This window comes from Eulemur rufifrons, chromosome 1 (genome assembly GCF_041146395.1).
Source record: "Eulemur rufifrons isolate Redbay chromosome 1, OSU_ERuf_1, whole genome shotgun sequence".
NCBI classification, from domain to species: domain Eukaryota; kingdom Metazoa; phylum Chordata; class Mammalia; order Primates; family Lemuridae; genus Eulemur; species Eulemur rufifrons.
Genome location: NC_090983.1, coordinates 49,172,805 through 49,196,534, shown reverse-complemented (window position 1 = coordinate 49,196,534; position 23,730 = coordinate 49,172,805). Strand labels below are relative to the sequence as shown.

The 23,730-nt window shown below is 37.2% G+C and overlaps 1 protein-coding gene across 5 annotated transcripts in view; it reads right to left on the bottom strand.

Moving 5' to 3' along the window:
• TTN (titin) overlaps positions 1 to 23,730 on the bottom strand; it is a 268,870-nt gene that overhangs the window by 201,194 nt on the left and 43,946 nt on the right. For 2 of the 5 annotated variants that reach the window (XM_069470284.1, XM_069470255.1), the window contains exons 43-45: positions 20,090 to 20,278; positions 15,008 to 15,064; positions 246 to 3,035 (exon numbers count right to left, since the gene is read on the bottom strand). In XM_069470284.1, coding sequence (XP_069326385.1) covers positions 246 to 3,035; positions 15,008 to 15,064; positions 20,090 to 20,278 — 3,036 coding nt within the window. Of the gene's footprint in view, positions 1 to 245; positions 3,036 to 7,353; positions 8,822 to 8,920; positions 13,929 to 15,007; positions 15,065 to 18,643; positions 19,019 to 20,089; positions 20,279 to 23,730 lie in introns of those variants that run through there. The other 3 variants (XM_069470275.1, XM_069470290.1, XM_069470265.1) reach the window with 3 other exon arrangements.

Genomic DNA, 23,730 nt, shown 5'->3' with positions numbered 1-23,730 from the left:
TATGAAACATAAAAATATGTTTTATTTTAAAAATAGGTAGTATCATAGATAGGATAACATACTACCCAGCAAGGCAGTAAGAGAAAAGCTGAGTTCATAACCATGATTATGTCTGTGATTTCTTTCTTACTCTAAATAAACTGCATTCTGGAAGTGGCAGATAAGTGAAAATTTAGTGATGAAAGCTAAATCATTACAATCCAGTGAATGTTAGAGTTCGATTCATTTAATCCTTAAAATCCGACCTCTTTTTACTACAGTGAGTTTTGCTGAAGTTGCTGCTTTTCCGTTGTCATTCAAGGCCTCACAGACATACTGTCCTTGATGGTCTTCGGTATTTACTTTGTCGATTACTAGCGTATATGTATTTTGATCTTGTAAACACTTGAACTTTTCATCTGAAGCCACCAGTTTACTCTCAAAATACCAATTCACCTCTTTAGCGTTGGATATGGATGATGTGAGGTATACGACGTCACCCTCCTCAGCAGTGGTGTCCATTAAGGGCGTATGTATAACGGGGCCATCCTCTTTGATTAAGCTACCCTCAGCTTCCTGTATCTTTACTGTATCGACCTCCTCAGTACCACTTTCAGAGGACTTCTCTTGATCCTCTGATGGTTTCCGAATCTCATCCTGTTTTTCATCAGAGATAGCAGCTGAAACAACCCCATCAGTGACAGTTGTGGTATCTGCATCTTTAATCTGACTTTCCACAGTAAAATAACTGACCTCTTCTGTTGAGATAAGATATTTAGATTCGATGTCTGGTTCAGGAATTGCTTCAACCTTCTGTGAGTCTGAAAAAGAATCCATTGCTTCCTGCAAATCTGTTTTGGCTCCTTGCTGAATTTCAGTCCCCTCAGCTGTTAAGACGTTTATTTCCTCACATATAATAGAGCACAGTGCATCCTTAAGTTCAGTTTTCAAGTTAGCCATTTGAGGATCAATACCTTCAATAGTGATGGTTAGTTCTTCTGTCAGAGACTTCACTGAGGTGATAAGGTAAGTGCACCTGATGTGTCTGGGCTCTTGGGTGAGGCTTATGGCCTTGACCTCTACCTTTTCAATGTTTTTTAACCACGCAGAGAAGAGAGCTGGTTGCTCACTGGCCACTGCTGCTTGCAGAGCCCTGCGGATCTGAGTTTTCAGGTTTAATCGCTGCTCTTCTGGAATACCAGAAAGCAAACTTTCCTTAGAAAGAATGTCCCTTCCCTGTACCTCCTGCACACTCTGTATCACTGTGGGCTCTCTTTTAGACTCAGTGGTTTGGTTCGGGGGCATTCCCAAGTTGTCAGAATGTTCTTCTTTGAGCAGTACCTGCTTTTCCTCAAGTGCTAGTGGAAATCTTAAGGACTTGCCCTCCTCAATCCTGACTGCGAAATCCTGCCCTGCACTACCCAGTTGATCTGTACTTTCCATCAAGATGGCACCTTCTTCTGTGCAAGTATGTTCTGAAGGGACCTGGGGCTCATAGTTTACCTGAGAGATCACGATGTCAGCCCCCTTGAAACTTTCCATGTGTCCCTCAGCGAAGCTCTGAGTCAGGATGAGGGCACTTTGTGCCTCTTGCTTTTGAAGAGTCACTTCTTGCTCCTTGTTGGCTTCTGATACCGTCTTTTCTTTTGGTAAAAATACTTCCTCAGCCACAGAAGTCGGATAAGAATATGCTGGAGGTTCTGTTGAAGATTGTGGATAACTCCCTTCAGGTTCAGCTAATAAAGTTTTCAGAGGCTCAATTGTTAATGAACTAGCTTGTTCTATGGACATAGTACTTGGGAAGATTTTTTCAGTATCTGAGAGAACCACCTGTGACACAGGCTCTTGAAGCATTAGAATATCTTCTTTGGAGAGAGTTTTCTGGGACTGGACGATCTGCAGCTGTAGACTGGGAGGTGGTTCCTTGATAGGCTGGACGTGAATAGTGCCATTCATGGAAAGAAGTTCCCTGGCGCTTTCAAGGGTGGGCATGTCCTGCTCCAAAATGACTGTGGATTGCAATTGCTGAGTTGTTAAAGTAACCTCACCGCTCAATTCATTGGTTTGAACCATATGTTCATAAGAAAGCTGCTGCTTTTCTTCTGTGATTAAAGCCGCTTTCAGAATGGTGTCTTTTACAAAAGCTGCAATTTCTTGCTCTGCGTCAAATGCCTCAACGACAGGACCCTTGAACGACGTCTGTGGGAAATCTTCAGCAGCCTGTGGTGTGGACTTTGCTTTGCAAGCAGCATCAGTTACATCCGTGTCTTCCGGAAGCACAAGCAGCTCTGCAGCACAGGTGGCCTCACCCCATACATTCTCTGCTTTACAAACATAGAGGCCACTATCTTCTCTCTGAGGGTCATTGACGAGGAATGTCCCAGAACCATCAGGATTATTAATAATAGTATAATAAACATTGGTGCAAAGCTGCTTGTTTTCTTTGAACCACGAAATAGTGGGGGCAGGTTCTCCAACCACTGTGTACTCAAAGATGGCAGGGAGCCCTTGAGCACAGTGAATTGGTTTTAATTCCTTAAGGAAGTAAGGAGGACAAGGCCCTTCATGCTTTTCCAGAGATTTCTCCACTGCTGACTCTGTTTCTGTCTCTTTGTGTCCCTCTCCTTTGGAATTTATTTTTAGGTAGGCACTACATATTGCCTTTCCATATTCATTACTGGCTATGCATGTATACTCTCCCTCATCCTCAAGTTTGGTGAATAGAATGATCAAGCTATGATCATCACCGTCAAAAACAAATTTGTAGTCAGCAGAAGGGTTTAACATTACTCCATTAAAGAACCACTGAATTTTGGGCTTGGGGATGCCAATGACGGTAACAGACAGGGTAGCCACATCGCCCATGTTTATTTCAGCATTTGACACTTCTTTGATGAAAATTGGGACACTGCCTTCCTCTGTGGAATCAAATTTAGTTGAACGAACTGGAGGTTCAGATAAAAGTTCAAGTGTTTCTTTTATATTAGATAACCGAAGATCAGAGCTATAGCTTTGAAGTCCTTCTTCCTCAGCAGACAGAAGAGAACTAGAAAACTCTGCATGGGGAAAAATGATTATTATTTTACTACAAAATTTTATTTAACAAGAAATAGAAATCAAAAAATTAGGTACCTATCGACAGCCTTCTTCTGCTTTATTCCCGGAATCATTAGGTTATCCTGAGATTAATTCATCAAAAAGCACATTTCTAAACTTTTCTTAGCTTAATGTATAAAATTATACAAACTTATAGATACTATACAAACGCAATTTTGATCCATTTCATTTGTGTTATAGTCTATAAATTTTAAAGATGTTCTTATGAGTTTTCCTTGTGATCTAATCCCAATTCTAAAGTTGGAAAACCTGCTTAACTAAATAGTAACAATGGATGAATCCAGGATTATTTAATCGACTTCTAAAAAGATACAGAATTATTATTTATATTTAGGATCGTCTTGAGTTTAAGAACAATCTTGTTTAATTGTTAAAGACTGATTATTTCCAAAATAAAACATCTATGTTCTAGTTACCTCCTCTAAACTGAAGCCATTATTACAAATAAGGGGGCTACAGGAAATATTTAATTTGGATTTGTAAGAGAACCACTGTTTTCAGCTACTAGAAGTGCAAGACTTCTATTGTCTGTTTAAATTGCTATATTACTTTAACAAAGCTTTTATAATAAGGCATTAGTTAAGAAAATAGAAGAATCAGAAATAAGAGAAAACGACTCCAATAGTAAAAATTTGATTGTATTTTATTGTGTAAGAAAAACTATACAGCATTATTGAGCAGTAAACAAAGCAGTGAATAACAGATATTCTTTAAACAGTAAAGATGTTTATGATGAAAGATGGAAGACATATAATTTCATAATAAGGAAATTGATATTGTTCATTAAATCTGTTAGGTATATAGAACAGCCTGTTACTAGTAGTTTTATTGCCTTACCAAAAAAGCAGTTTTATTATTTTATTAGTTCACTTGCATCACATGGAATAGTCATATGCCTTAATTCCTTTCTGTTCTAGTGTATAAGCATTAGAAGACGACTCAAGTGTCTGTTAGCTATAAACATACTGGAGAAACTTATCTATCCATGTAGAATACATACTTATGTATTTATTATTTCAAGTAAACCATAAAACCATTGAATAATTTTACATACGTAATTGTGACCACTTAACTTTACATTTAGTCTATAATGTAGAACTCATGTCAGCTTTCCCTTCAATTGAACTCCCAAAATATTCGTAAAGGAAATGAATGTGAATGTAGCTAAAATGCCTCTACTCGCTATATATTGAAATAGTTTCAAATGTTTTCCCTTAATTAAAAACATGGTAGATTAACCATAAAAACAGTAAATGAAATTCAAATGTGCTGAAACACGAAAGGTGTAGTTAAAAGTACATGTAGGAGTAGCAGCTATTAATTGTCTCAACTCAACTATGTGTAATACAATAAATTCTTTATCCAGCATCAGAGAAATTAACATTTCAAGGTTTTAAGTTATGTGCCATTGAGTCAGAAAATAAAAAAGTCAACTTAATTATTTTTGACAATTAATAAGCAAGCCAAGTGTAGACAAGGCTTCATTTTCTCTATTTGGTCTCTGTTATTCTGCATATCCTCAAGTTCAATGCACTGGAGAGTAACAGAATTCTAATGAGCAAAAGCAAATAAAGTCTTCTTTCTTATTTGAATAAAAGTATATTTTTCAGCCCTTCCTGAAATTCAGTAAGACATCGAAACAGTCTTTTCTTTTCTTTCTTTTTTTGATTAAGAAACAGGTTTTGAACTGTGACTATACTGTATAATGTTTGAGTAAAGTGTGCTTGCCATGTTTTTTATGATCTGAATTTCTAATTAATTTTAACATCCATTATATGGCTAAGAGTAGAATAAATCTTTAAACTATAGAATCAGTTCTATTTCAGGGATTTATGATGTGATATACTACATTATATCTATAACTATCGTGTGCTCACTGGTTCCACATGACTGTTCCACAATAGTGTATCTATCTTGATGGGTTATGGTGACTCAAAGCAAATAAATCAAAAATTTTGGGGGAGAAAGGCAGGGAAGCCCAACTGCTCTGCCTATTTTCTGCACATTCTCTCTATTGCTGCTTTAATTTGGATGGCTGTCAGGGAATTCCCATGGTGGGAATAAAAAATTGATAGATAGATATAAATAGATACATAGTAAACATAATTGGATATATGAATTGTTTTGAAAATTAAATTTAGATGAAATGATTATTTTATGTTTAAAATTAAATTTAAATTAATATATTTAAAATGATCATGGTACTTAAATATTGCTTGATGCAGGTGACAAATATAGATGGCAGATAACAGTAAGATAACAGTAAGCAACGGAGGGAGATAAGATTCCTAATTTCATTACTGTATGCTGTTATTTCTCTCATCTGTTGCAAAACTAAAATTTATTCTAAATTATATTAAAAATATTTACTATTAGGATAACACAGAGTTGTATTGTTGAATGACCACTTCTGAGGTCTTTTGTTCTAACTCCTCAGTTTCAGATAAGAAAACTGAATTTCTTCATATTTGTTAAATCTTATATGAGAATATAGAAGATTTAGGTTGACAATGGCATACTAGTAAAATATTAAAGAGTTTGTGACTTTACTACAATTTTAATTTGGGGAAATAAAATTAAAGAGTCACTTTGGAAATATATATAAATATCTTAATTAAATTTGAATGCTTATTAATTTCTATTAGTTTTAAAGATGAAATTCAGGGAAACTGACAGGAAAGAGTTTATCTTATGATTTGTATATAATCTGAAATACAAATTTACCATATTGTCTCAATTCTAAAAATATTCCATTTTCTTTTTTCTAATTTTAAATATTCTGAAATCAAAATGTAGTTTAAAATCTATATGTAAATGCAATATGGTAGTTTCTCTTTCCCCCTCAGGCCTATGTTAAATTAATGCTGTATTTTACACCTGCTGTCATCTCAAAAATTGAGAAAATCGGGTACTTCTCAAAGTAGGAAGATCTGTATTTGATTATTCTGCAAATGTCTAAATGAACCCTATCCACAAAAAGAGCACAATTGCTCCCTTCAAAACCAGTGAGAATTAAAACACATTAAGAATTAAAGCATTTGAGAAGAGGAATGTTAATAATGAAAATATTTCTAGCAGAGTGGGAGGGGGAGGAGGGGATGGGTAAATTCATATCTAACGGGCACAATGCACACTATCTGGGTGAAGGGCACATTTATAACTTTGACTCAAACTGTACAAAACCAAATTATGTAACCAAAATGTGTGTACCCCTGTTATATTCTGAAATTAAAAAGAAAAACCAAAAGAACAAAGTTACTATAGTGTGGCACAAATAAAGATCCACTTTCATTTTTATAACTTGTCAGCAAAATACTTTGATTGTGAAGATTTGTGCTGTCTAAAACTCATTACAGAAAATTTTAGAAATTACATAGCGTTCTTTTACTTATATTCCAGTTTGATTAAGAGAGACTGGCATGATATATTTTCTCATGTACTAGTATTCAAAATTACTTGTGTGATATAATTTCTAACTCATGAGGCCTCACTGTTCCTAAATTTACATACTAAGTGACATCTGTTTTCTTTATTTACATATGCCTCACAAATTTCAAATTATTTCCCAGTATCACCAGTAAATTCAATCGCATTGTAAGTACTTGAATATTTTTGCCTGGCAACTTAACCTAATGCAGAAAAGAAAATGCTGTGTAATTTTTTGAAAAATATATTACGATTGAAATGTAAAACAGATTCCAGAGTTAGTTACCAATTGAGAGAAGTTGGTTTTTGTTGTTTGTTTTGCCTATTCTAAGTTGGAGTAAATGTAAAGTGGGTTTGAATGCAAAAGGATTGCAATTCTAAAGTGACTTATAAATGGTAGCAGAGAGCTTTTCCCTTACCAATCTGTCTGCATGGTCATCTGACATGGTCTTCAATTTTACATTCTACTTTTGCATATATAGTTCATCTGCTAAAAGAGAATGCATTCTGATGAAACACTCTGTGGAAAAGGAACGAAGGTAAAGTAGACGTAGAAACAATTAGGTAGCCAAGGAGATGTTTAATGGTGCTTGGTGATACACAGCATAATTGATTGACACAAGTGCTGATTCCACGGTTGAGATAACAAAATATTTACAAGTATTACAAAGTGAGATTTCTACATAGAGAAAATACTTCCCGAGTGGGCTTCAAGGTAATGCATTCAAACAGAGTGGACGTATTTGGAAGTTTATTAGATCCATATAATTTGGAAAATGTGAAAGCACTCAACTCAATTCTGATAATTACTGAGGCACTAACACATTGCACTTAAGTTAAGGTGAGTGCCGCACAGGTCTCGGCCACTCCTGATTTGTTCGTAGCTACACACCTGTACTCACCTTCATCACTTTTTACTAAACTTGTTATAAATAGGTTGTGGAACCCTATGCCACTTTCCTCAGCACTGAACCTTGTCCCTTGGACCAATTTCCCGTCTTTGTACCAGTAAACCGTGGGTCTTGGAGAGCCACGGACTAAACACTGGAAGTATGCCGCCGTGCCTAATGGTGCGTAACAGTCAGAAATACCTTTGAGAAACCTGGGAGGCCCTTCCATCACCTGAAACTCAAAAAAGCTGCCTGCATAATTGCTCCTTAAGACTAATTCTTCCTTCAAACTGCTTAAGGTCACTTTGCTCTTCTTTATTGTCATAGCAAGTATTTCAGAATCTCCCATGGTGAGGAATCCCCGACAGATAGCCTCTCCTACACGGTTCACGGCTCTGCACCGGTATGTGGCACTATCAGAAAGACAGACATTTTGAATTTTAAGGGTGTGACTTCCCTTCTCCTCGCTAATCACATATTTAACATCATCTGGCTCGATACACATATATTCTTTATACCATTTAACTTCAGGGGTAGGGATGCCTATGACTGAACATTTGAATACAGCATCGGAATTTTCTGGAATTTTAAAATCGCAAATAGGCATTATAAAGCGAGGAGGCATTTCAAATACTTCTAAATCAATTTTTAAATCCCCATCTTCTCCTTTCTTCGCATCCATATTTGGATCTACAAAATTTGATGGAAGAACATCTAGACTCACAATCATGCTTTTATGATCAGGAGTAAATTCAGGAACTGTGACTATTTTCACTTGCTTCTCAAATTCTTTAACATCTTTTTCACTTAATTCAACTTCCAGGACGATTTCTTGAGGAGAAGGCGTTCTTGATGACGTAGTGTTTTCCAGATCAAACTCCATGATGTGCTGATGGGTTACTGGAGGTGCCAGTGCCACCACTCTTTGTTCTTGGGGCATTATGTCTACCTTTGCAAAGCTCTTTGCTTCCCCTATGATGTTTACAGCATGGCACATGTACTCTCCTCCCTCTCCTTTCTGAATGTTAGAAATCTCCAGAGAACACACATTACCCACCCTTTCCATTTTGATTCTTTCATCTGGCTCTAGCAAAGATTTATTTCGATACCATTTCACACCAGGAACTGGAAGGCCCACAACCTCAACAATGAAGCCTAATGTTGTGTTTTCATATATCTTCCTTTTGGTCAGAGGTTCAATAAAAGATGGAGGCATTTCATTGTCTTTTGGTTCAATGGCTTCATTGGGTGTGCCAAATGAATCAGAACGCCACATTTCATAAGCTGAACCTCTCTCTTCTGTAGGTGTATGGAAATGCTCACTTGGTGTACTGTCTTCCCTTTCCACTTTTGACGGGTGCATTGTAAAACTTCCGGTGGGTTTTGGTCCTCCACTAGGATTAGAATATCTCTCTAGAGTCTCCCCTGGGAGTGTGGAATACCTCTCTAGAGTCTCTCCTGGGGGTGTGGAATATCTCTCTAGAGTCTCTCCTGGGGGTGTGGAATACCTCTCTAGAGTCTCTCCTGGGGGTGTGGAATACCTCTCTAGAGTCTCTCCTGGGGGTGTGGAATACCTCTCTAGAGTCTCTCCTGGGGGTGTGGAATATCTCTCTAGTGTCTCCCCTGGGGGTGTGGAATATCTCTCTAGTGTCTCCCCTGGGGGTGTGGAATATCTCTCTAGTGTCTCCCCTGGGGGTGTGGAGTATCTTTCTGCTATCTCACCTTCAGAAGGTGTTGAGTATCTTTCAGCAACTTCCCCTAAAGGGGTGGAGTATCTTTCAACAGTCTCATCTCCTGGATTTGTTGAGGATGGTTTAGTTGTATCTGAAGGATTAAAATATAATTCAGGAGACTTTGGAGATTCAAAATGTTCAACAGATGATGGTGGGGTATAAAATTGATCTAACTCAGAGAGTTCTTCACTGGTTGTGCTTCCCACATCAATTGAAATATCAGATTCAGGAGAGAATGGGCGACCTAGTGGTTCCTGTTTTTGGTTGTAATATTCATACACAGTGTTGAAAGTTACTTCTTCAACCTCCATTGAAGTGACTGATTCACTCTGGACAAGTTTTGCCTTTTGTGCAGTGTCTTTAGTTTCAGGAACCTCATGCTTTCCAGCAGCAAGTAAATATTGTGTTAGGGAGGCCTCAGATTCTGTTACTTCAGTTGTATGCGCCTCATCCAGTTTAGGAAGATTTTCAGAAAAACAAGTTTCTATTGTTTGTCCTTCTGCAGTGGAGAAAGAATTTTCATTTTGAACTTGAACTTCCTCATAACACTTTTCTTCTACAGACATAACCGGTTTTCTACTCATTTTTTCACTTGGATTCTGTTGTTCTTCAGTTATCAAGAATGGAAAACACTGATTCAGAGAGAGCTGTTTGGGGAGTGCGTGTGATTCCTGAACATCGCCTGCGTGGTCTTCCAAAGTGCCATCGCTGTGTTCCTCTGTCCCACCGTCCTGCTTTTGAAGTGATGCCAACTCTGGTTCTGAAGTGTATGCTTCTTCCACTTCATAAACCTTTAAGAGTTTTACCTCACTTGCTGCTTTTTTCAAATCTGAGATGAAACTTCTGTCTCCATTTTCTAGAGAACCATTTTTCTCAGGAATATCAGTTTCTCCCATATCTGCAGATGATGTTTGGGGTACGGCACATGATTCACTACGGATTTCTTCAGAAAAGGACTTAAGAGAAAGATCAGTTTTTAAAATTTCTAAATTTTGTTCCCGTATATGATGGACTTCTTTTTCTAAATAGCAGGTATTTTCATCCTTGCTACTTTTCTCCACCACAGTTCTATCTGAAAACTCCTGACTGGAAGAAATCTCTTGATTGGTAAATATGTTATTTTGCACGTTTTTAGAGATACTCTGTGTATCAGATTGTAACATTTCAGGGCCAGGAATTTCTTCTTTGTAATGTGTTTCCTGCTGTTCCTCAGTTTCCGGCCCTTGGAGCACCATAGCTGGATCTCCTATATGAGAATACATTTGTTTCAGATCAAATAGAATGTACTCAGTATCAGTTGTTTCAGAAGCAGGGTGTTGGGTCTTAAAAGAAGCTGCTTCTGTTCGATTATTGTCTAATCCTTGGAATTTTACATCTGTACTTTCTATTTGAGAGTGAAACTGCTTTAAGTCGAACATACTAGGTGCTTGATGTTCAGCCCTTTCAGAAATTGCAGATTGTTCTATAAAACCTATTTCTTTCTGCTGTTCTCTCTCTTGTACTTCAAATTCCTTATGTGGTTGAGAGGAAAGCAGCTTTAAATTCATTGCAATGTTGGATGAATCTGGTTCAGCGTTTGGAGACATTTTCTCTGACTGATGCAGATTTGGACTCAGATTACTCCATCTTGATTCTCGTTGCTTTAATGAAAAGTCTACGTCACCAGGCTTCCTTGGAGGAGGATGAACAAATGATTTCCTGGTAGGTCTTTTGTCTAGAACTTCTTTCTCTACCTGTTGCAGTTTTTCAAATGCGATGATTTTGTGCTTTACCTTTTTCCCTGGATAGTATCTGTCTTCATCCAGGGCTTCTTCAGATATAATGATAGATGCATCTTTTGTTTTGTAACTATCAGAAATTCTCTCAAAGTGGACTTTTGGTAAATAGTCACTTTGGGCACATTCTTGTACATTTTTCTGTTCTGATCCACCACGTTCTCCAAAATCGTTTCTTCTCTCTTCCCTAATATTGACTTCAATGAAATCCTCAGCAAATGGATAAACAGTACCCTCTGCTTGGTGCAGCTTTGACTTTTCACTTACATGTCTCTTTTCCCCTTCATCCTGACACTGTGTAAGTTCAGCCATGATAGGCTTGTTGATTTTTATGGCTCTAGAGGCACACCACATAAACCTGGGTAGTTTTTCTCTAGAAGGTATGCAACGCACCTGGTTTTTCTGGTCTATCTGCTCAGCCATCTCAAGGCTTTGAAAATATTCCCTTACATAATATTCTTTTATATGTGACTGCGTAGCCAAAGGACCAGCCGGATAATCATAAAAATGTGCCCTTGCAGATTCTCCCTGAATTGATACTTGTTGATCTTTGGAATATTTTGCATAAATTCCACCAATATTTTCAAATTGACTATTTTCCCCATAAGTGACAGGTTCCACCATTAGATCTGAAACACTCTCAACTGTTCCTGAACTGTTTTCAGCAACACATTTATATTCTCCAGAATCTTGAGAATTAACATCATTAATATATAATCTATAGCTACGATTAACTTCTTCAAACTGAAACTTCTGGTTCTGCTTTAAAAGGACTCCATCTTGAAACCACATTACAACTGGCTGAGGCTCACCAGATATTAAACATTCAAGAAATATAGAATCCCCTTCTCTACACCAGGAATGCTTTGGCATTTCTTGTAACATTTTCGGTGGTTCATTAGTAATATCGGACAAAAACACGAATTTGTGTTTTGGTGACTGAGTAGCTTGATCTTGAGGCATTGCCTCAGGTTCTAGCTCCTCAGGTTGAAACACGTCTTTTGACTTTGTATCCTGTTCTGGGGTAGGAGTAGCTGCTGTTATCTGAATTTCTACAGGAAAGGAAAGCAATTCTGTGTCTACAGAGGGAGGAACTGGTGGGTTAGTTTTTAACATATGAAGATTTGTTTGGCCCTCTTGACTCAAAGATGGATGGATGCCTTTCGCTGGGTCAAACACCAGTGCTAGCTCTTCCTCCTCATCAGAGTAGTCGGGGAACACTGGGACTTTCTGATGTGCTTCTACATTGTATCTTTGTTTTGCCTTCACTTTAAGTATACCTGTTGTTTTTACTGTTCCATATTGGTTAAACAGCACACAGGTAATAGAACCTTCATTCTGAGGATGAACCGAAGAAAAAGTTAATGTTGAATAGTTTTCTGAAGTATGAGTGATAAATTCTTGACTACGTGAGATTGGTATGTCATTGTTATACCACGTCACTATAGGTTGAGGATATCCTTGAAAATGACACACAAAATCACAACTGTCACCCTCATAAACTTCTTGAGATTCAATTTCTTGAAGAAATAAAGGTGGGCAACGTTCTGGACGTCTTGGGGAAGAACTTTCAAAAAATCTCACGTTTTTTTCCTTCTGCTCAGTTCTGAATTCATCAACTTTCGTATAAGCAGAGTGCTGTAATTCTCTCAAGTCATCCTTTCTTATTCTTTCACTAGCTATTTCTTCACTTTCTTCAATATTTACAAGTGTACCAAAAGATTCACTGGCATATGGTGTACTAACTTGAGATACTTTTTCAGGAGTCTCATATACTTCCTCCTTCTGACATACGTTAGTGAAATATTTAGATGACTCTCCAATTGCAGTATCGGTCACAGTGTCTTCAAACTGTCCTCTTGCCTGCGTATCTTCATTTACTAGAATCCCACCATATAAATGGTCTTTTGGTAGATTTTCTTCTACAAATGCCTCTTGGCTCATTCTTATTTCAGTTTGGAGAATCTCTTCATCAACGGTAGTTTGAAAGCTTGTGGGAAGTTCTCCAATTTCTATATTTTGTGCCATTTGATTATAAAGGGCATGCGGATTTTGGATGATACCCTTAGTTGAATTATCTGCCTTACCTCCACTTTCAGCTAGATCAGACACAGACCTGATTTTCACTTCCTCTCTAGAGAACAGAGTATCTTTATTGCCAGTTTCACTTCTCAAAGTTCTTGAGCTTATTTCAGGTGACATATCTAAAAGAGATGATTTCTTTTTCTCCATTAACGTTTTTTTAGCCTCCCTTAAACGCTGCAACTTCATTTTTGTCTCCTCGTCCAGGAAACTTTCACCTACATTAAGCCATCCTCTTATGTCAGATTTACTTTCTAAATATTCCTCATCATACATAAAATCTGTTTTCTTACCAGGACTTACTGTCTTAAAGTGTATAGTTCGCATCATTCCCTTTTGTTCCACATCTTGTTTTTTGTTAAAGGGAGAGCCAGTAAACCTCAGATCAACCTTTATCCTATCTTCTCCCCTTTCAACTGAAGCTTCCATGTTTTCCTCTGTCTGTTCTGCCCTTTTCAGAAATTCTAAATACTTCTCATCTTGCCCTTTTTGGATAACAAGCAATGATGCAGTTGATTCAGCAGACCCTTCACTATTAATTGCTAATAATCTATAACTTCCAGAATCTCTGTTTTGGACCCTTTTAATCTCTAAGACAGAAGAGTGATGATGTAAATCACTCTCAGTTTTTATAACCCGACGAAGACCTGTTGGGATAGGTCGATTGTTATGAAACCAAGTCATTTCTGGAGTTGGACAGGCAATTAATCTACACGCAAAAACAACAGGTTCACCCTCTAAAACATATCTAAACATAAGTTTTTTGGTAAAAGAAGGCTTGAAATATTCAGGCCAGGAGCTTGTAGATGATATTCTACTTGCATATCTTCTAGCAGCCATGGAGCTGTGGTCCATGTCTTCGGAATCTGAAAAGGCGTCGCGTGTATCCCTTTCTGAATGTTCAGACTCCCCTTCGGAGAATAATTCTGGAAAAAAATAGATTATAAAGCATTTTACTAGTTGCCATAGTATTTGAAAAATTGAATAAATGAAATTGCAAAATAGGAAATGAAATAAAATGCATGCTACAGAGTCTCACAAATCCATAAAAAAATTCACTCACCATATTTGTTCGAATAAACGCAACACCATGCTCTGTTTAAAAGATTCTGACACGAAAATCGTTCGTTGTCTGGTCTTTTCTTCAAACTGTTGAAATTTCTTCTTGAACAAGCAAAAATGCATTTCAAAATAACATGTTCCTGGGCATATTTGTTTTGAGAGCAGGAAAACTTTGTTCTTTTGATGGCTAAGAGGAAAATCTTACCTGACTTGCAGAGAGTGGAATAAACGCCCTTTCTGATCCTTTTGATTGTAGAGTAAATTATTATATTTTTGAGAATTAGCTATTTAAAGAATATATACAAGAACTATAGCCATAAATAATTAGCTAAAATAAAATGAGAAGGCGTTTATTCGAACTAATACAGCCATTAGGTCACAGTGTTATGCAAAGAAAAGCAGGCAATAAGGATCACATAAGGCAGCTATCTGCAAGCCAGTGTAAGAGACATATCAATGTTAAAATGATATATGTGCATGAAGTGTAAATGAGAATGGGAATGTAACATTTTCACACATCCTAAATAAAGGGGCATTTCAATCATAATTCATTCATGACATTGCATTCTGAGAATAAGTTATTGTCTATTGTTCAAACTAATTCACTGTGATTTTGAAAACAAACGTCTACTTCATGAATTCATGCATTAAGATGACAACTTTTCATAATACACACTTTTGAAAATGACTGCAAACATAAAGTTGAATATGGCTGATAAATTTTAAATACAGATTTTAAATTACCATACAACAAATTACCGTGGAATGCATGTAACCATCAACATACTAAACCAGGCATGCGACATAGTAATATATGCTCTAAGAGATATATTTTTACATCTATGTCACTTTTCTCAATAATACTAAGAGAAAGAAGGCAACTCAAGGATTCTATTAATCCTTTGGAATTTCTACTTAAATCTCAAATCCATCATAACAATACCTTTCATTTCCACCTCAATCTGCTCTTCAATCCTCTCATGCAAAAGTGATTCAGGGGCTAAAATGAAAAAACATATAAAGAAATTTTAGTGATTAATTGCATATAGTTTCTGTATTAATTCATGATTTATATGATTAAAATTTTCTCTTGATTATATTAACTGAAAATGACATTCCCCAAATTTACCAAGGAGTCCATGCCAAAAAAAAATCAATGTGCTGCTAAAAGTACATGACAGTGTTGACAGAAAGATTTAAAACATTTTTATTTTAGGTTCTCTATGAAATTTTCACTTTTAGTTTCATAATTACCCATGCCTTCACATGCATTCTGAAAAGTCATTGACAAACTAAAGGAATATTCTTTTTTAGAAAATGTCCTGTTGACTGAACACTTGCTAAGAGATGAAATCACATTTAAAAAGAACATGCATTTTTAAAGTTGCCACTTTAAATGAGGGCTAGCCTCAGTTTTTTTCCTGCAGAATTAAATGTTTTTGCTAGCAAACACTCTTTTGGTTTGAACCACCTTTCAAATTTAAACTACACAATGTCTAATTACATATTATGGAATAAAAAAAGACTCCTCAACTCAAAATTGCTTTTATTACATAAGGAACAGGCACAGCTTTTTGGACACAATCCTTTCTGGGGCAGCTTCTTGGGGGCTGGTACCCTCGTAACACTCTCATTCTTCAGGGTGTGTGGCATCGCGTCTGGAGCCTGGACTCCCTTTTTCTCAGTTCCTTATGGTCTTTGGTATGAAGTTAATGACAAACTTGATGTTTTCTTTGATGATTCTCTTTTTACTTCACGTGTTGTTTTAATTTGCGACTCTTTGAGTGTTTTAATACTTTTAGTGTCTGAACCAAGAGTAATTTTTTTAACTGCTGTGGTTTGCAATTCTTTTGCTAGGTAAGAATAAAGTTAGGAAACTGCATAAATTAGCTGTGTTTGTAAGAATACAACATACGCTAAATATAGAGACGATGGAATGTCATTAGGATGAGAAGGAAAGGCAGCATGTTAGTTCCAAAACTAATATGTGATATGTCTATGTTGATTATGTGCACAAGAACTCTATTCAAACAGACTGCCAGGGGGTTGATATTTCTACTTGATCATGGTGGATAACTCTGATCTGAACTTATTAGGTCAAAATAAAAGAGGAACATATAAAGACTGGCCTTATGTCAAATAATTGAACAACTGTGCCTGATCCTTCACTCTTGAAACACCTGAAAGTATTTTATCTTTTAATTTTTTTAAGTACAAGTGAGGCAGTCTGGACATTCAAAAACAAAAAAAAAAACCTCTTGCTTTAAGAACACCTTAATAATGTAATCAGTTGGAACTGAGTGAGCTGGAGATCCAGGGGCAAAAATGCTCAGCTCAAATCCACTCTGGGAACGTGACATTCAAACACTGTACTATGGCACTAAGTTCTTTAGGAAGCGAGTTGAAAGATCAACATTTATTCCACCTCCCCAACGCAGCCAGCTCCCAATTACATTGCTGCAGAAACTGTCACAGCTGTCACCTACGTGACTTGTAAACAACACCTCCAGATAAACAGTCACTCTGTGTAATTACTGTGCTAGCCAGCAGCTTTAGTGAAACTGAGGGTCAACTCTCTAGATGGTGGAATTTTCCATCTGATTTACATAACTAGACCTTGGTAGTTGAGCGATTCCCTTTGTAGGCTATGGTAATAAAATTAGAAATAGCTATAGAACAAGATCTCAGATTAAGAAAGAAAAAAAACCTCTTTTTGGTGAGTGGGTATTGGAGATACATTATATGAATTAATGAGCCAGATTCCTTCTACTGGGCAGGAAGAAAAACCATTGTTTCAACAGCAGCATCATTTATTCAGAAATATCTAGAGACTACTAATTTTGGTCCAGACAGAGCCTTATTATTTTTAGTGCCCAATTTTCTATTTTCATGGCCTCTTTATAGAACCTTCAGATCTGAAAATAAAGGGATATAATAATTATTGACCCTGTTAGTATTAAAACAACTAAATTTAAATTTAGCACAGAGTCAGGCACAATAATAAATACCCGTAAGTACTACAACATTTTAATTTTCTTTGGTACACTTCCTTAGTGGTGCATTGGTAAATAGTAGAAAAAGCAGCACATATGAGGTAAACCTTCACTTCCTGAACCTAGATTTGAAAGTCAAACTTTCTGAATCTAGACTGGAAAGTTAAATTTTCAAGACCAGCTTGGCCAATGACTTGGCTGACTTTCATAAGTCATTTATAAATAGAACGTTAATTTAGAGATATTCTAACTAATATGTTCACTGATTCAATTTGCATGGCAGAAAAGCAGCATAAAGTGATGAGGATGAAATGAAGCAAGTCATAGCTAAAAATTAAATAACCACCTTCTACGCTTAGTACTGCTGATGTTGTTTTCTATTCAAAGTCATTGTGTGCAATGCAGCTGTATAGTCCTTGGTCTACCAGCTGAACATTATATATGGTAAGAAACTGATTATTTCCATCTTGTGATTGCTTCACTCTCTCAGATTCCTCTGTCTTTACACTTTCATGAGTCCAGGTTGCAACAACAAAAGATTCATCTTCTAAAACACAGAGGAACTGAGCAGTGTTGCCACACTTTATAGCGAGGTCCTGAAGATGCAGGAGAAGCTGTGGCACCTCACCCATTGACTCTTCAGCACGTTTCTCAAATAACTCAGTGCTTTCTGCAATTTGTGAAAGGGATGCAGTATGGCACAACTCTGTATCTTGAACGGATGCAGCTGTGTGGGTGGAACTTTGAGATACACTTTCAGAAACCTGCACTTCATATTTGTGTGACGATCCTTGGAATGACTTAATTTCCTTTTGGGATATTTTGCTCTCCTGCTTTGTGAAAAAGGAATCTGCCACTCCCTGGGACTTGGTGGATTCTCTTATATCTTTCCCAGAACTTTGCCTATCTAGGGCTTGCACTGTATAATCAAGTGACAAGAAAAAGAAGAGATATTAAGATCTAAGCTTTGTCACTTGCCCAGGTTAGTAACATAAAATGGTATGGAAGATGAAGATGAAGGACATCATTGTTGCTTGGAAGCAGCATGCCAGATGCAGTATGTTCTAGGATGTCAGGATCACACAACAGAAAATTCATCCCCAGTGATCCAGTGACGAGTGGTTGATGAAGGCTCATGCAGATGCCATACAGTATCTGGTTCCTTCCTTCTGCTGTCACTGCAGCTAGCCATGATGATATAGTCTCCCCACCCCCTAACTGATTATATTTGGGATACCATTTGCTTTCCTTCCACCATATACTTTATAAAAAAACATACAGTAAATAGATCATTTAATGATGCAGCGATGTAATGTTGTTTAGAAAAGTAAAAAAGCCAAGCAAAATTGGTGCTTAATAAAATAATTACTGGTTCTCTAATGCACAGAACACATACATTGGTGAGATTTAAAGTATATAGGTTAACCCAAAATTGGGGACTTGGGGGGAGTTATTGGGTATAACTTTGTTAGTAAATTATGGACTGACCACAGTATGCAATGAAACAAACAGCAGAGACTCATTAGTAACAGTGGGATGGGGAGGTATGCAGCAAATCAAAGTCTTTGAAGCAAGATGGGCTTTACCTTTTAGAGTCACTGTGAGTGTAGCTGCACAAGTGGCTTCCCCAGCGCTATTGGCTGCTTTGCAAGAGTATTGCCCAGCATGCTCTGAGTAAGCATCAACTATAAGCATTAAAGCCATGCCTGTGGACTCCTCAAAATGGAAAACTATATCTTTTGCTGGTAGAATTAGCTGCTGGTTATGAAACCACTGGACTTCTGGCTTGGGAATGCCAGAAACCCTGGCATGAAATCTGACTGTCTCCCCGCTGAGCACCCTGAGGCTTGATAGAGGCTGGATGAAGATGGGCTTTTGGCCAGGGGACTCCTTCTTAAATGAAACTGATGAAGAGATATGCCATTGGGAGTTGGAGGTAACTTCTTCAAATTTGCTAAATCCTGAAAAGAAGCATGCCAGTTTTTAATCTTACCTTGCATTGAAACCAGAATTCATTTGGAGTTGTCTACAGATCTGTCACAAATTTCAATGATGGACTAGAATTCAGTCCAATCCTAATGCCTTGCCTTGTCATTGTATGTCACTATTAATTTGAAGTCACACAAGTTCACTTCCATTTCTCAGACACGAATGGGCTAAGGAACTTTTCCATATTGTTCATGAAGGCAACAGTGGAGAAGGTGCCAGTATTTAAGTATTCTTTTTTTTCTTCCTCTAGTTGTAAATCAGCTCTTCTATTTTGTAAAGCACTTGAAATTTATTATTATGAAAACATCTAGTTATAGTTAGTGTATTAAAAAGTTAAGGAAAAAACTAGAAGTTTCCCTAAGTTCTATGTATTAATATTTATGTATATAATACTACATAGACTATATTTGCTCAAGAAAAATAGTTTGCATAAAAATATTATTATCCTTGTTTTGAATTAAAGTGCCCCAGCTACTGAGGAAGTGTTTCTGATTACAATTAAGACCCCAACTAACAGAATTGTTAAAGCAACTTAGGACTGGCCCCCTCAACATTCAGGCATTATAGGAAAGATGGTGAATATGTCTACTGGTGTAGCGACCTGAACTTGTCTATTGTGGCTTCTGTGAAATTATAATTGTGTCAACACAATGGGAGGATAATAATAACACCCTTGTATTTTTTTTTTTTTTTAAATCTGATGTCCATCCTAGCCAAATGAGAAAACAAATCTACCCATTTCTTCTTCCGCACATTTCCCCCATTCTGATGCATGCAGATCAGGAAGCATGAACGCTGCTGGTGGTAGCAATACAACGCAAAAGGTTATGTAGAAAAAGCATGGCCAAATGAAAAGAGATGGTCTATGATTCATCATGGAAAGGAGTAAATGAGAAGCAAGAACATCGCGTGTAACACGGTAACATGGAAATAATTAGCTGAATTAAAACAGAATGGTAGGAACGACGATTTACATGAAATCTTTAGTAATTGTTACTATCATTGTGAGATTAGATGTAGTTCTTGAAATTGTTTTACTCTACCTTGTAGCCTCAAGTTGGCTGTGCTTGACACTTGGCCTACAGCATTACTAGCAACAAAAGTGTAAGTTTCTTCATCTTCGGGATAAGCCTCGGCAATTTCCAGTTGATAAGTGTCTTCAAATTGAGTCATTCTAAAGAACCGAGATGGCTTGATTTTCTTGTCTTTGCTGTACCAAGCCACTTTTAGATCTGTACCACAAAAGAAAAGAAAAAAGACATTGAAATCACAAAAACTAGTTGATTTTCAAAATTTACCTGCAAACACAATCTTAATTATACTAGTGACTACATTTCCTGTCTTCAATAACAGTACATTAATACTTTTATTTTGAGCCTGCCACATCTGCTATGATATGATTTCCTTTCATCTTCAAAAAGGAAACATGATTCTAGAAAAACATAGCTTGTTCTATTACTGAATTGGTTGTAACGTTTGACATTATAGAATTTTAGTGATATTATTTTTAGGCATTTGCATGGCAGGTGGTGGAAGCAGGGACAAGATCTGGACATATTCAGTGACTTTGAGAACAAGATAGTCCTGAGAAACAGTAATCATGAAGGGCCTGATCTGACATTGTAACTGCCTTCCAGGATAGGAAGTGAGGAAAATCTCCACTCTTGGTTTGCAGAAAGATAAATCAGAAAGAGAGCTGAGAAGATCAACATTCTACAAAGTCTAAAATAGGCACCCTTGAAGGCCGAAGAAAAAAAAAAATCTCTATTTTTTTATTACCAGTGAACAAAAGGTTTCAGCACAGCAGAATATATGGCACAAATAATTGTAAAGAAAATAATCTTTTAAATTGAGAGAGAGGTTCTTGGTATTTGGGCATCTTAGATACATATATTTTTTTCAGAGTAGCAGTTATAATAAATTATCATATGACTATATATTTCCATACAAGGATTTGAGCAATCTTATAATAATAGAAAATAAAAACCCAACATGAAGGATAGAATAACATGTTATTATGTTGTCAAAGTTTAGGGTGATGTGCACTTTGAATTTAGTTAATTGTTTGAACAGCCAAAATCAAAGCCATCTTGAGTTTGGAGCAGTCACTATACCACTTCCTTATCTCAATACCATGTAGGAAAATCTTCTAATGTCTAATAATCTAGTATTTGTTTGCATTTAGTGCCATATTGGCCTATGAAGGTCACCTTCCTTTTCCTTCCCAAGATGGTAGTTGTTTATAAAGTACAGGTTGTCCTTTTAAAGTAGCAAATCTTTTCAGTTCCTTAGATAGCAAGGTAAGGCAGAAAATAAAGTCCTGACACTACAATTTGTCAGCTGTGTGACCTTGGACGTGTCATTTAATCTCTCTGGACCAGTCTTTTCTTTGTAAACTAGGATGCATAATAACTTATGGGCCATTCATTTCCTAAAATTTCTGTGAGAATTAAATGACATAGCACACATAAAAGGGCTTTCTAAACCACTGGCACAAGTCAGTCATTAAACCAAGAATGTCTAACATCAGAAAAGGGACAAACAGTGTCTTCAACAACATACCAAAAGACAGGGCTGTTGTGGTATCACAGGCAACACCATCCTGTGAAATTTAACAGTTGTCCTACAATGATTTAGCTTGTGTGAGTGTATCTGTGGGTGTCTGATCATCAATGATGAGTTTGGTGTGTCTCCTTACAAGGTTCTCTGCTGATTCTTACTGACAACGTCTTCCTTTAGTGAACTGAATGAGGCACCAGGACACACATGAACTGCCACTGGACACGAACTGCCAAAACTGAATGAGCTAAAAGGTGAACTCTCTCTCGGTAATGCATATGGTGCTTCTGGCTAGCCTGCCATTATGTGCGTTGGCTATTGGCCTCTCAAGGCTTCTGTGAGGCCGCCTCACTCCCCCACCCCTCATCCCCGCCACTCCGTTGCATTTGGTCTCCAAATCCTGTTCACCTTACTTCCTGATTGCTTCTCCAATCCACCCCCTTCTTCTCTCCTGGCTCCCCTGGGGGAGGCCTCGTCAACACTCTCCCAGGCTGTTCTGACAGCCTCTCCTCCAGTACCTTACTGCAGTCTCGCCTCCCACATCTGTCCGTTCCTCCTTTCCCCATCACAGTATCGCTTCATGTTACCCAGGGGCTTGAAATCCTTCAGTGGCTCTTCCATGGAAATAAGATAAACTCCAAAATTCTCAGCATAGAATGCCAATCACTTTAGCACCTGGCCTTGCCATGTTTTCTAGCCTTCTCGCCCACTCATGACATCACTTTCCAATCATACTTAGAACACTCATTATTTCCAGTGCATGAAATATTCCTGCAAGTTTTTGTGACTCTGTGCATGTTTGTCTCTTTGCCTAGAATGCCATTGTGCTCAATGATCCTACTTACTCTTCCATTCTCAGTTCACACAAGTTTCTCCAACTCGCTCCCAGACAGAGAACAATGAGCATGTGGGCCTGTTATGGCACTTACAACCTTGGGATCTAGTTGTGCGCATACATCTCCTCACCTACACGTTGAGCTCCTTGAAGGCAAGAGCAAGGTCTGTGCAACCCCAGCACCTAGTATAATGTCTCAATAGCAGGCACACAATAAATGTTGGCAGAATAAAAATTGAATAGATGCTTAAATGAATAATTGACATACAGCATTGCTAGCTAATTATTCATCCTTTTGTTTAGTTAGCTGTCACTCTGTAACCCTCCAAGTGATACTGACTCATTGTCTATAGAATAAACACTAGCAAAAACTTCTACTTTTCCAAGTTTGCTCTTCTACCAGTAGGTGGCACCAGAGACCGTCAGTGGATAACATTTTCCCTGTTAGAAAAGCACTGCATGATTGCTCAGGACCACGTTTCATGTTTCAGAAAGTACTGTGTCCCTAAAAACATGGGAACGGGGCTTGTGAAGACTTCTAATTTCTTTCCAATTTGTGGAAGGCAGGGCTGCCTTACTAACTTAAGGCCATTAATACCTGGGCAGAGGAAGCTGCATAAATACTTTCAGTCCCAGGGGCATGAAACTATGTGATTTAATAAGCTTTTGAAGGGGCATTTTATTTAATGACTTTAATTTCTTTCATATATAAAACAAGTTTAAGAGACGGTGCTAAAACCTCTATATGTGCATAAATGTCACCACACATAGGGAGTTAATGATCTTGTGAATTTATAAAGCCCATTCGAACATTAACGACGTCAGTCATGCAGAAAAGAGAGAATTTTTCTTTTTTTCTTTCTACCTCAACTGGAGTCTTATAGGGCACTTCAAATGTATTTTGCAACACCTAAAGGCAATCCTATAATGTGTTATAACTAAAAAGCACTGTACAAATATAGTTGAGTCAACTATTACTACTCTGGATGATGCATATATATGTATGTTTATATGAAAATTTCCTCTAAAAATTCTATGGATGGATAAATTATTTATTGTAGCTTTAGTGAATTTGATTTTAAAATACATTTTTTATTGTTGTGTTAGTAGAATAGTATTAAATCAGTCCTCCTTTATTGATATTTAGTATTTCTTGAACACTATGCTTCAAGTACACAAAGTCTATGGTATTTGTCCATGTTTGTACTTTTATGTTTATACAATTCCTCTCTATGGCTATAATAAAATCAATATGTTGACCACCAGTCACTTGGTAGCCACTCCTGTAGG